The 14,361-nt window shown below is 41.9% G+C and overlaps 1 protein-coding gene across 1 annotated transcript in view; it reads left to right on the top strand.

Annotated features, from left to right (window-relative positions):
* The window catches only part of npr2 (natriuretic peptide receptor 2), a 64,446-nt gene extending 50,303 nt beyond the window's left edge, over positions 1-14,143 (top strand). The window contains exons 16-22 of the mRNA XM_084572473.1: positions 5,185-5,331; positions 5,966-6,089; positions 8,264-8,332; positions 8,476-8,650; positions 11,324-11,422; positions 12,345-12,436; positions 13,540-14,143. Of these exons, the coding sequence (XP_084428599.1) occupies positions 5,185-5,331; positions 5,966-6,089; positions 8,264-8,332; positions 8,476-8,650; positions 11,324-11,422; positions 12,345-12,436; positions 13,540-13,602 (769 nt within the window). The 3' untranslated portion in view covers positions 13,603-14,143. The remainder of the gene's footprint in view (positions 1-5,184; positions 5,332-5,965; positions 6,090-8,263; positions 8,333-8,475; positions 8,651-11,323; positions 11,423-12,344; positions 12,437-13,539) is intronic.
* The last annotated feature ends 218 nt before the right edge of the window (positions 14,144-14,361 follow it).

The raw sequence follows: 14,361 nt of genomic DNA, 5'->3' as shown, positions 1-14,361 counted from the left end.
AGAATTGATTGATGTTTTATTTCATGAGAAGTTGATGATTTTTGAATGTGATTCTATTGGAGCCAGAGATTTTTTGGAGCCTGCATCTAGCGGCCAGCAGTGGTATTGCTCCCTAAGCCACTTCTCTATTCAGTTTTCAGACCCAATGGTGACATCCATGTTTTTATACAGGCTATGACGTTCACACACAATCAGGCTTGTTTTGTGCTTCAATCGTATACCTCACAGATACTGTCTTTGCTTTATTTACATCACTTTGTGATGTTGAGTTACGGTGTGAAGGCTTACCTCATGTTACTGCTGAATAGGAGATTATTGCTGTGTAGTCTATAGTTAAAGTAATCATTTTCACTTCCTTACCTTCACAATAATAGAGAGTGGCAATCACAGCAGGCAGGCAGGCAGTGGGTGTGAAGTACTTGTGGGTCATTAAAAAGAAGAAAAATTGCTGAGCTTTACTTCTTTTTATCTGACTTTTTCTTTTGCCTGCCGCTAAAAACTTGTTGGAGAAAAAGTTTTCAGGAGGTGCATGTAAGCTTCGTGCATTGTTGAAATATATTATTAGCAATGTAAAGCATAGCATGCATGTGAGATTGTCCAAGTATTCCACGATGAGCATGCTCATTGAATCAGCATACAGTATATTGTTCCATACTTGAATTAGAATTTCTTCATTTTTACATACACAGAGGATCCAGCACAGGACGGAGCACCTCTGCCGACTAGCTGCTGAAGAATCAGTCAGACTGGTTCAAGTTTGGTTTCATTTTATGGAAATAAATCACGCTGTCCACTCTCTTCTCTTTTTCTAGCTGCTCCTTGTACAATGATGTACACAAATAACACAGCAAGTGCTTATTGCTTAGCATGTGCTTAAAACAATTACAAGTACATTTTCATAAACGCCTTTAGTCATGAATTCAAGTCTGCTGTGACGTCAGAGATGTGACAGTGAGATGCCACAGACCGTTGCATTCGACATTTCTTTATGTAATTCTATACTGTATGACTGCTGAGCCTCGATTCTGGTGAACAAAGAATATCGACTTAACGGTGTGATGAGAAGGATACTGTAAAATGTCAGTTGTTAGATTAAATGTTGCTGTTCATTCTGTTAAAATGGAAATCTACAGACCATATTTTGGTAAGAAAAATGTAATGGTAAATGATATTCCTATTCATGACTGCTTAGAAGATTAACAAGTCTCAGAGAATCTAGTCCCTACCACTTGAATAGGAACTATAAGAATGGTCTCTTGAATTATGACACATATTTTTCACTTCTGGTCAGGATCAAGCAAAAAATCCACAAGGTTTAGGGAAAGATCAGTTTTAGGGTTGAGATAGACTACCTTGGGGTAGCTCACCTGGCCAAGTGGGAACCCCATGGACTGAGGGCACACTCCTCATTGCAGTCGTCTGTTTATGGTATCTGTTATCTGGTATGTGCTGATTTGGAAGGTGTTTTAGAGCTGATTCTGTAAACAGATCTACTGTATGTGGTTGGTGTGTTTCTCCTCTCAGACTGACTTGTCCTCTGTAAACTCCATAATTTAACGCAGGATGAGTCCTGTGATGTATAGCTTTCCATTTGGAGTGGCTTGAAGTAGAGAGCTCTGTATGATTGATAACCTCAGAAGCACTCAAGGATGCTCTTGACAGCTGCATGCTAAGTCCCTCCTCGTGCGAACGAAGCCCTTCACCTCAGAGGCCTGTGCGTTAATGCACTGTCCGCCGGTTATTTTCATTAGGTAAATGTATGTTGTTGACATGACGTGATGGATGGGCTGTTATTTTTGGTGTCTGGCTGGACTGTATGAGCTCGGGCTTGAAGGGCGCGGTAACAAGAGGGGTGTTCAGGAGTAAACGGTTCGGTTTAACCCACACAGGGACCTGACACTTTGCACGCCATGAATAGCTGACCTCTAACCATGCACAAGTCTGTTTGCCAACACAACTTATACTGCAAAAAAAAAAAAGAGAAAAAGATTTCAGTTCGTGTTGAACACTGCTTACACGTTTCAAAATACCTCTCTAATCCTTAACTTTGTATGACCCTTCTGATAAAAAAAGGCGGTCCACATATCACTGAAACATAAGTAGGAGCATGTATTTCCTGAAGCATGTTTAGCCTCTTTGTAAACAAAAAAGCACTCAGAGAGCGTGCACCTCTGCCAAGTCTGCACAGCCCTCTGTATTTGTTTTAACAGTGGAAATGTTCTGAAGTCTTAATCAGCATCTGGAGCCAGATCTACATCAAAATACGCAGTGACTGGCTGATCATGGTCTTAATTTTCTGGAATTGCGTAATTACATCTGGGGAAAATTTGAGCTTTTGACAAGCAATCAGACTGATGAATTGTGAGTTATTAGAAATGATTGGACAGCTGCAGTAGCACACCGTAGGGAAATATCATCAGATTACATATGAGTGAATTATACCAGTTTAATTCAGTCAGCAGTTTTGATTTTCAGTTTGGTGTTTATTGCAGGGGAAGTCAGTCATTTGATTTGACATAGTTGGTTGCGTTTAAAGTAGTATTTATTGTTCAGTTATTAATATCCTTATTCATATTAAAAAAAATTATTAATTATTCATGTTTGCTGGTAGTTTAATATTGGGTTTTAATATGCACTAACAAAAAGTCTAGGTTATGTTATCAGGTTATCATTATTATTACTGTACTGTTCACCTTCCTTTCCAGTAGCCTACTGGTACTTTATATCAATGAGTTACTGTTTATACCAGAGTTGTCAACCTTTTGAAATATTTACTAAATTAGTTTAGGAGGACTAAAGTGGACTGTATATAGGGATGGAGGAACACTCCATGCCACCAATAGAATTCCACTGTTTGACCTTTGGAGCCTGCCTCAAGTGGAACATTCAAGGATTTGCAAAGTGTTTTGGCTTTAGCTTTATGCCCAGGAGGCTGTTGCTTGATGATTCATGCAAAGAAGCTGTTGTAAGATGAGGTGAGATGAGATAACTGTATTAGAAATCACAAGTACGTATGTAAAATTCAACAATTTGCCATACTGCACATCAGGAAATATAGGATATGTTAACATTACAATTAGTTGCTGCATGGTGCTGAAGTTTATGTTGTAATTGTTCATGTATTAGTCCACTGTGTGTGTGTGATCTGCTGGGAACAGGCTTGATTTTACAGCCTCACAGCAGAAGGAAGGACCTGCTGTGCCGCTCCTTCACGCGTGTCCATGGATGTATCCTATTCTTACGGGCTTATCATGAATCTGTGATTGAAAAAGGAATCTTGACTCTGTCCCAAAATGCTGTTTCTGATACCAATTCCAGTTGGTCCAGTGCAAAAGCTGTCCAGCAATGCTGGTGCTCTGCAATTTGTCTGATCAGCAACAAAGTGGAACTCTGCACCCTACATCCTGTTTACATACCATACATCACTGCTATGCATTGTGCCTGCTGCACTCTAATCTCATTATGTATCTTAATAGAGTCGACTGTAGCTTCTGTCTAGACCACATAGTCACAGTTTGAGCCTGACGTTGAATTTAAATTTTCACTCAGTTAAATGTAATTTTGTTCACAGCTGGAGGGATGTTGTAAAAATGAGGGAAGTCACACCAGTAATGTGTGGTTTCTCTGGTTGCTATGGTCATATGGTGAACTGCAGCAGCACACCAAAAATGGTCAACGATTGTTAACTCAGTGGCAAATAAATGGACATTGCGGACACGAGGCAGCACCTGTCCTCTCTCCCCTTGCTGCTGACAGTCTATGGTTTCCATTTTGTTTCAGTTGTGTTCACATTAGCAACAAATGTGTTATAACAGGAGGTTGTTGTTGTGCCTTGTGTTGGATCTAATCATTCCCAAAATCTAACGGTTATTCCTTGATCCGTGTCTTCTCACCAAACTGCCGTGAAACTGTGACCCGATAACTTACTGAAATTGTATCTGTCTCATTATGCATGTCATGCGGGCCCCTCACCATCATCACCACTGCTGTGATTTTGGATGAATGGTGGGAAAACATGAGTGTCTGTGATGCGCAGCGCGGTGAGCAGTGCATGGCCCGTGTGATTGCGTTAGTTGCCTTGATACTCATCAGCCTTTCGTGTCTCGCTCTGATGTTTTGTTCTTCAAACTTAAACAAGATGTGGGTGCGTGTAGGATCTGTGACCCACAAGAAACATGGCAGGACGCCAGACATTGATGCTGTCAGCCGCCACGGTGGTGTGCATGACTCACCTTCTTGCTCCGTTGGAGTAGCTGCTTGTAGATGCGTGTGTCAGTGCGTAAGCATATGAATGTGGAGTGTGACACAAACATTACACAACGTGTGTTTTATATAATTGAAATGGGAGTGCTATGATCGCAGTTGCAGGGATGAAAAAAAGTGACCTGTCCTTCAGTGTTTGGATCGTCTGTTTTTCCTCCATGGTGGAAGGTAGTAACAGCTGCTCTGTGTTCATACATGGCAGATATTGTATACTTAACTAAAATATAAATGGCCCTAATGGTAGAGTTATGTGCATTACTAGCGTACCACTTTACACTTCTGGCCATGTTGAAAGAGAGAAAAGTACTTAAATCTTCTAGGTGAGTGCTCTGAAGGATGACTTTTACCTCAGTCATGTACATAGCTATTTAACCTTTGAAGCCTCTGCAGACACTCTGTAAAGCTGGGAGAGCTGAGCCTGTATCTGTCACACTGCTGAAAATACTGTTATTTCTGTTCTCCCTTAATCCTAACTGCTCACCAATTTTTACACATAAAGGTCAGTTTACTGCACAGCCTGTAAAAAACAGCCCGTTCTGTGAGTCTGAAGGAGCTTTGTCAAGCCAGGAGAAAACAGCCCTGATGATGTTATTTCTGTTATGTCAGCTTTGGCTTAAGAGACTGAACTACAGGTAGGGCAGAGTAGGTCTAATAAAGAAATCTTGAAGTTTTGAAGCTTGGCCTCAGCTAGGGATTAAAGCAAAAAGAGTATGTTTGTGAAGGTTCTCAGTCTTACAGGTCATGCTATATCCATTTTTTTGTGTGTGTGTCTGTTCTCAACTAAAATTGAGAGCACCCAAAATGTTTCAGTCTTACTTATCATCTTGTTTCTTTTGGTTTTTGTTACAAATGATCGCTGCTGAATCTTTTGATTCTCACCTAGTGACCAGGAATGTGCGTGTTTGTTTGTGTGATCCACAGGGAGGGCAGCACCAGCATTCTCAACAACCTACTGTCCAGGATGGAGCAGTACGCCAATAACCTTGAGAACCTGGTGGAGGAGCGAACCCAAGCCTACCTGGAGGAGAAACGGAAAGCCGAAAACCTCCTCTATCAAATTTTACCACAGTAAGGAAAAAGAATGGCTAAATCCGCACGTTTATCCCTCCAACCAAAAGCTTCAAACTCCAATTAAGTTGCACCGAGCAGATAGGGAGAGAGCTATCAGCCTGGCTCGGTCACAATTCGCCGACTGCGCTAAATCCTCGTATTAATTAAAGAGCCAGAATTCCTCCCAACACTGTGTTTTATTAACAGATACACATTTCCCCGTGGTGCGATCTCACTGTAGATGAAAGGGAACGGAGACGGCTGACAGGCAAACCGCTCATTAAGGCGAGACAGTAGAACAGACAAGATAGTGAGTTGAGGCGTTTGGATAACACCACAGTCGCAACTTTCTTTCTCATCCATTTATCCTCTTTTACTCCATCAAAGCCAGACAGACCAGAGATGGGCCTGAGAGAAAGACAGGCATTGTTTCTCACCGCACTTGTGAGTTAGATAAACCGACTTCTGCAAGGGTGTTTTTTCCCTTTGCTAGTATTGTGATTTGGAGAAAGTGAACGTAAGCAGAATAAGCAGAGATAACCTGACAGGTGCTCATGAGGCGCTAAGGTGTAATAGAGTTTTTGAAATCCAAATCTTTAGTTTGATTTGCAGCATGAACCGCCTGACCTCGTGTCTCTCTTTCTTTGTGCAGTTCAGTAGCAGAGCAGCTAAAAAGAGGGGAGACGGTGCAGGCAGAGGCCTTCGACAGCGTCACGATTTACTTCAGCGACATCGTGGGCTTCACATCCATGTCTGCCGAGAGCACGCCGCTACAGGTACGCAGCTATCAGCACTGAACTGCAAACCTCCAGAGAGCGCTTCTGGCTCTGCATCTGCAACTTCTTCACATTCCCAAAGATGTGAAGTAACAAGTTCTCACCTCAGCATCTCCCTAGCTAATTTAAAAGCTTTTCAATACCAGTGGTCGTGATCACATTTGCAGCGAATTCTCTTTTTCTACTCAGGCATGAAAGCACTCACCAGTATCAGGTCTCTACCTACGGCGTGCCTCATAGTTCCCACAGTGTGCGTTCCCACACAAGGGTTGCGACTCAGAATAGTACAGTAGTTAGATGGAAGAGTACGTTGGCGCAGAGTTGAGTCACTTTATGCGACCACATATCTCGCTCTCACTTGAATACTAAGGCAAGGCTTCTGGAGGAAAAACATCATCTGGCAAAGGGTCTCAAGTGCTAATGGCCAATCTCACACACTAAGGTGAAATAGTATCAGCTTGAGAACAAACTCATCTTCATCACATTTTTATTTTCCAGATGTAAGGAAGGACACGGCCAGAAAAATAATACCATAAATAGTGTCTAGTACTCTAATGCTAGTAAAAGGAGGGCTTTCAAACATTTGAACAAAGTACAGTGGTGCTGTTTCCTGCAATTAAACGCATCTAAACAATCCTCATGCAAATCTCTCAAATAATTGAGCATAAGTTGATCAAACAGAAGAAGTTTATAATAAAAAAAATTTATTCATGTACTATATTTCTCAGAAGTTATCATTTCTCCTATGATATCAAACCATTCATGGAATATTTACATTTAGCAGTGAAAAGAAGGGGGTTAAAGAAAAGTTTTTAACACCCGCAAAAAGGAGGAGATGACAGTCCTTTTTTTTCTGGCCCTAAATAGTGTGTGCAGCTGTTCCCGTCAGGTCACACACAGTTCTAGAAACCCGCAGTCAATCAAACGCCTCACCTCGTCTCGATCTGTAATTGCAGAGGTCCTCCGTGTACCCAAACAGCCACTTTCAAAACGCTGTACAGCATTCCTGAGATCCATCACCCACCCAAAAGTACTGTGTGTGAACACATGATGGATGTGCCTGCACCCGCAGTCGGCCCGCCAAGATTTTGAAGTATAATGCAGTCAGCTGCATCGTCCAGCCCAGAAATATAACGCACTCGTATATGAAGTAGTGCAACGTTCTGCATATGACTGGCAATGCAGTATCATGGAGCATGTCAACCAATACAGAGAAACGAAGAGATGATGTGTTATGACTGCGTTGCTGATTGGCCCGGCAGGTTTTTGTCTCGGCGGAACTCCAGACTAACATTCTGGTTCCCAGGTTACGCCAAACGATTAAGCACAACGACTGAAAAAAGGCAACAGTGGAATGGGATTTAAAATCTGAGAATTTTAGATCCATGTCCATCACAGAACATCCAGGTTAGAATAAAAGGAGCAAGACGGCTTCTGGGTTTGAATCCGATGACCGGCTAGGGCCTCTCTGTTCGCAGTTTGCATCCTTTCTCCGAGTGGGTTTTCTCCAGGTTTGTGTGGCTTCCTCCCACATACCAGAGACATGCTTGTCAGGTTAACTGGTGATTCTAAATTGTCGATAGGTGTTGGTCATTCTCTCTGTGTTACTAGGCTGCACCCCGGCTCTTACCTAATGTCAGCTGGGATAAGCTCCAGCCCCCCTACGATCGTCTAAGGATAAGCAGTGATAAATAATGGAAGGATGACTTTTTATTTAATTATTATTATTTCAATTAAAAAAAAAACAATGAGCGTCTAAGATGAATCTCACATGTTAGTTATTGTCTCTGAATGAAAAGCCAAGCTCTGACTTTACTGCTACACTGTAAGCTAGTATCATCCAATGTAATTCTCTAAACCTAACACAGATTGTGTTTGTAAGTTCCATCTGTGGATGTGATTCATGATCTTGTAAATGTGTTTGTCAGTAAGCCTCATTGGGCCGTCATCCAGAATCAGATATAACACGAGCGACTGTGAGATTTTGCAGACACTAGTCTCTCAATCTGTCAGCCTTTTCACAAATAGAAAACACAGTGAGTCTAATGATGGATTTACATTTTTCATTGGAGACTTTCTTACGCATATAAGATAAAAAAAACAACTTCAGATTGTATGTCCTTCCTGAAGCACCGTGGCTTTGCTGAAATCTGTTTTCCTATTTCTCTCTTCAGGTTGTCACACTGCTCAATGATCTGTACACGTGTTTTGACGCCATCATCGATAACTTTGACGTGTACAAGGTAAGTCAGGCTAATCAGTGAGTTTCCCCCATATTAAATCATGTTGTTTGGATTTGACTGCACATATGTGAAACACTGACAGTCTCATTGCTGGGTTGTCCACCAGTAAAATGATAAGAAACATGACCTCTTCTCTCATACAGGTGGAGACCATCGGCGACGCCTACATGGTGGTGTCCGGGCTGCCGGTGCGCAACGGGAAACTCCACGCCAGAGAGATCGCCGGGATGTCGCTGGCTCTGCTGGAGCAGGTCAAAACGTTCAAGATCCGACACAGACCCAACGACCAGCTGAGGCTCAGGATAGGTATACACACAGGTGAGTCTGACTTGGAACTGTGGAAATCTGCACCGAGATGAGCAAAGCACAGATGGGCCAACCCCATCATTTATTATTTTTTTTCCCGGCGCACTTTTCTGCTGAGTGTTCCTCACTTTCTGGCGAGGACAGAACACTGCTCGCAACAATCAACGGGTAGGTACAGTGCGTCCACTTACAACAGCTGCATCAATCTCATTCTGGCCCGTCCCCGTTTTTGAGGCCATTCTTCTTTTGCTATTTTTATGCCTCGGTGGCAGAGACATGCCTTAGCAAGAGGCATCATGTTTTAATGTTGTTCGATTGTCCATCCCTTTCGTGTGATTACAAATTTGGCACTAATGTCCAGTTGGACTCGAGGATGAGCTGATTACATTTTAGTGGTCAAAGGTCAGACCACACACAAATTATAACAAAAGTTCCCACTTTCTTTCTTTCTTTACTTCCTCTCTGTGGATGACAACCAGGACAGGGGGCTTCTTTCTACTCTGGCAGTCCACTTCAAGCTCATTGGTTTTGTTAATACTGAGTTTCACCATGTGATGAGGCTCTTTCAGTCCTCAGTGCTCCTCTGTAAATACGGTGTCTAAGTGAATCAAACGCGTCAATATACCTTAAACAGTATATATTACCTTTTATTAAAAACTTTCAAGATCGGATTACATATATCATGCGTGCCTGGACAGACAAGGATTTAAATTACAACTTGACTGGTGGGTGTAGACCATGATTCTAGTTCAGTGATGTGTCTATTTTTTCCCACTCTGGCACAAGAGGACGTCTATTATTAATTCTCCTTTGAGTCTGTCAACTTCTGATTGTCCCAGAGAGAGGACTTTTTTCGGCAAATCAAACATTCATAAGTCTAAATCAGACTTGTACACTTTATTTATGTGAACTTACATAGGATTTGTGAAGAGTGATGTGTGGGGTGACACTGTGTGAGTGGAGCCGAGGCGGACAGGTGACCCCATGGAAGGCAGCTAGCACCGTGAGACCACCTGTCAATCAAAGCAGCTACACCCTTAATTATACATAACTTTAAACCACAATATTATTTAAATTGGTGAGTAAAAATTCCCTCCATATACAGTCGTCCTAAATAGGAAAATAAGCTCAAGAGACCAGTGCTGTTTTCGTACCACATGGAGGTCTTTGTGGATTGACTCGCTTTTGGCGTCTGCCTCCAGTGGTCATTTGAGGAACTGCATTTTTTGACATTTGGTGTTGACTTCATTTGTCAGCCTACTTGGTTGCCTTTGAACAACAATATATCATGAAAACGGTGAGAAGTGACTGTCTGCAGACAAGAAAGGTCTGGGTACAAAATTTCCCGACAAAGACACCTAGAATCATACTGACTTGCTAGCTCCTAATACTGAGAATTGTTATGTTGAAGATAGACAGACGAGTCATTTTCCCATTCATCTACAATATAGCATTTTTTTTAAGTCGCTGCCCTTTTCCAAACAGTTTCCATGCATGACTTCTCAAATTATCCTGGAAGCTTGCCTGAACAATGCCTGTCCACAAAGATATTGTGGGGGGAAGTTGGTCTGGAGTCACTCTGTTGGGAACTGATTAAGCTCTGGTCTATCTGCCAGGCCAATCAAGTCATTTGTGTGGGCTTTATGTGATGATGGACAAAAGAGTAACAGCATTGTTGTCCTACACGACATACAGGGCCATAACGAAAGGGCTCTGATTTGTTTGGAAGACTATCCAATTCCGTTCAGAGGTTACTTTTTTCCTCTGTATCAGCTGAAACAATATGGTGTGTTACCAGACTCATATTCTGATAAGAACTGAGTCTGGCTACTCCAGGCTACTCTCAAATAGTTCTGTATTACAAACCATCCGGCACATCAGCTTATTCTCCTCCTACTCAACTAGAGGGTCTGAGTCCCTTTTTAATCTTTGGGTTCAAACTTTTAAACCCCCATACTTAAATCCTAAAATCAAGGATAGTAGCGCCATATTTTTGTGTCTGTATAATACTGTTCCCAGACTCCCTGGAATCATAGTGAGCATGACTGAAGTTAAAGAGGTATTGATACTGAATGGAGGGAAAAAGGTATTTTAACATAGCGGTTCGCTGTGGTGGTGGTGGTATTGCAAGAGAGAGAGAGAGGTATTTCTGATTTTGTCTAACCATCTTCCCATAGATCTCTAAGAATAACAGAAGCCAGCTCAATGGCAGCTCATAATACAGCCTCCAAACTGACCATAAATTAGTAAAAAGTAAACACTATTAAGAAAAAGGGAGAAAATATTTGTTACAAGGCAGTGATTTGTAACTTCCCTCCTCCCGATACCCACATGCGCACTGGACATAAACACTCAGGATGTTTTATCGTCATCTCTCGGCAGCGTTTGGTCTGACGCAATTTACAAGAGGCTTCTGACACAGTACTTAGACTCTATCAGCTCATAGCAGCTCTGTTTATACTCTTATTCAGATACTTGACATCGAACAGGAATGTACCAACGCACATAGGCTGGCACGTCGCATTGTCAGACTCATTTAAAGAACAATCTCGGATGCGCTCACACCTCTGTCTTCCTGTTCAACAACACATTTCACCGGAGTGACTGTGTGATGACAGCAGCTCCTCGCATGTGATTGTTCTTTCGTGCTGTCAAACGTGACTATATTTAGCTTGTGTCTTACAGGTCCGGTGTGCGCTGGCGTGGTCGGGTTGAAAATGCCCAGATACTGTTTGTTTGGAGATACTGTAAACACAGCATCCCGGATGGAGTCCAACGGAGAGGGTGAGTGCCACTTTGAAGGGCTTTTGTTCTGTCACGTGACATTATGCCCAAGAGAGGAACATGTTTTACACAAATCTATGTAGTGGTGACAACGTCCTCATTATTTAGTGCTGAAACAATTCCCTGATTAATAAGTACTGACAGTTTCAACTACTCTTTAGTAAATGTTAATCAAAAATGAATAAAGAATTCAGCTGTTCAGGACTATTTTTAGCCGGGGATCAATACTCGTTTGGTGTACACATGACTCATGTGTTCATGGTAATAAAAGAAGAAGCCAACAGTGCGAGGTGTTCTTTTCCCTTTCCTTAAGTAAACAAGTATCTGTTCATTTGGCTCGATGGAAACACTCCTGCTGAGTCCAATACTTCCTAACCCTGACGTTTCTGCTCTTAACTGGCAGTGACAGGAACTTGTGTCATGAAACCGTGGTTGGACGTTTTGCGAGTAAATCATCAGATGTTATTGATTAACTACCGAGTCGCTTCCTGTATTGTGCCTCCTCTGGTAAATAATTGATAGCACTTACAGCTGAGGGCCCTTAGCCAGCGATAATGCGTGCAGCTCCAAGCCTCGCAGGGAGGCATCTCATATCGTCTCATATCTCTGCACCGTGTGCGTTAATTGGGCAAAAACAATACAGGTTTTCATCACCGTTAGCATTTCAGCTGCTGGCGTCTGACGGGGCCTGAGAGCATCGGCTCGTCTTGCACCTCCTTGCCTTGCAGCCTGTTAGGACTGAGATTAAAGCACTGCAGTGGTGTTTCGGATGTTAGAGTTATTCGTTGTTTAATCTGTTGTAAAGCACCTTGGTTCACGTATCGGTCGATGTAAGGTGCTATATAAATAAAGTACATTTACATTTACATTTGTTTGTCATTCACACTATTAGGCTGTTTTGCCCTTTTTTTTTGTCTTGCAGCCTTAAAGATTCACCTTTCCTCAGCCACCAAAGAAGTGCTGGATGAGTTCGGCTACTTTGACCTCCAGCTTCGTGGAGATGTAGAAATGAAGGTAAGAGCCCTTCAGTTGCTTTTTTAAAAATATAAGTCACATCAAGGCTAAATAAATAAATAATGTCCTCACACTGCCAGAACAAGTCATACAGACTTGAAAACACAAATCTCGACAAGGTGAAACAAATATATTTGTGAGTTTAGAGGAGTATTGGAAATAGATCCCATAAAACTAATATATAGAGAGAGAGATTCATGGATAAACCTAAACCAACAACCTATTGATCAGCTTGATTATTTACTTTGTTAAAATGAATGTGAAATCCTCAGAGTAAGATTTTAACAGCATGGGAAGAAGGAGTTTATGTGTTTATTTAAAAGGTGGTGTTATGATGTGTGGCTATAGGTAGGGCCCAATGCAGGCAGAAGGGAAGGCAGGAACAGGAAACAAAGATTAAATTAAAAGCGGTGCAGTGTGAAAATGCAGGTAGTCCAAAAGCCAGACAAAAACACATGAAACCAGTGACAACAAGGAGATGAACAGGAACACAAGGGTACAGAAACAAGCAGGTAACTCAACTGAGGACTTGACAAAGGGAAAAGCAGGACTATATATGCACACATACGGGCTGAGGGGTGACGAGACACAGGTGAAACTAATGTGGGAGGAACACACAAGGAGAGACCAATCATATAATCAGAGGGAGAAGCTTTCAAAATAACGCAAGCAAAACCAAACTGAAAATATTCAAAACTCTATCTCATGAACAGAAAAAGGTTCTAGAGTCAGTACTGTTGAATGTTTTAACCTTTAGGTGAACAATTCAGAAATTCAGTGCTTTTTAGCAAAATCACCGTCCTGTCAGCATGGATTGTTTTAAAAAGAGCACTTGAAGAAGGAAGGAAGCAAAGTTATCGTTAGTTAATTTCCTCTCGATAAAGAACACGTTGACCTTTCGGAGAAGCAAGGTCCAGTGGCAGCGTTTGTAAATGCCTAATGTGTCACATGTGGAGAAAGGTGGCGGTGGAAGCAGATCACCCAGTGTGAGCTTCAGTGTCACCCTCTAACAAAGGACAACCTAACAGAGGAGGTCAACGCTACCTCCCACCCACCCCCGCTCTGTCTCCATTGATGAACCTATTGATTTCTGTGTTTTTCAGGGCAAAGGCAAAATGAGAACGTATTGGCTTCTTGGGGAGAAGACTGATGTGTATGTTATCTGAGAGGCCTGCTGATAATGTGGCAGCAGCAGCAGCAGCAGCAGCAGAGGAGGAGACGACAGCAGAAGCTCCAGTGGCTGAGCCACTACTTTATTTGTTCTAGAATAAGTCCTTAATGGTGATTTCCCTGCAGAGGAAAGACGAACGACACCATAAGACTAAAACAGAGGGAGTTCCAGGTATATTTATTACCTGTAAACTGTAACTGCAAAAAAAAAACACAAAAGAAAACAAAAAAAAAAAATTTAAAAGTTGTTTTGTATGAAGAATTTCTGTCCTGAGAGTGCGTACTTTTCACTGACAAATTCTTATTTTTTGTGCTTTCTATATTAAGATTTGTATACTGTGTTTGGAAGTCAGATGTATTTAGTAGTTCCTTGAAACATCCATTGAAGTTTGGAGGCACATCGTTGCAATCAGTGTCGCTGCAGGGTTTCATCAACCATGTAACAATACCAGACGATATGTATATATGTATATCCAAGATACTGTAAAATATTTTGTTCAATAAACTGAGGAAAACACTCTTTTTCCATTTACAGATCAGGCAGTGTATTTATATCTTTGGGGGGGGGGGGGGTTTCATTTGTGGTTAGGTATTGATATTTGCCTCCGCGAACGGTGTAACACAAGAAAAGCCTAAAAGAGCCCTAATGACTGCATCAACTCTACTCTCACCATCATCAACCATCCAACATGTGAATGTATCTGGGCCATATTCTCCTGACAGTACTCGCCCAAATGTTCTCCTCCAGTTTTAAC

Source organism: Chelon labrosus (assembly GCF_963514085.1).
Source record: "Chelon labrosus genome assembly, chromosome: 22".
Lineage (NCBI taxonomy): Eukaryota > Metazoa > Chordata > Actinopteri > Mugiliformes > Mugilidae > Chelon > Chelon labrosus.
The sequence above is the reverse complement of the archived record's forward strand: the minus strand, read 5'-3'. Positions and strand labels throughout refer to the sequence as shown.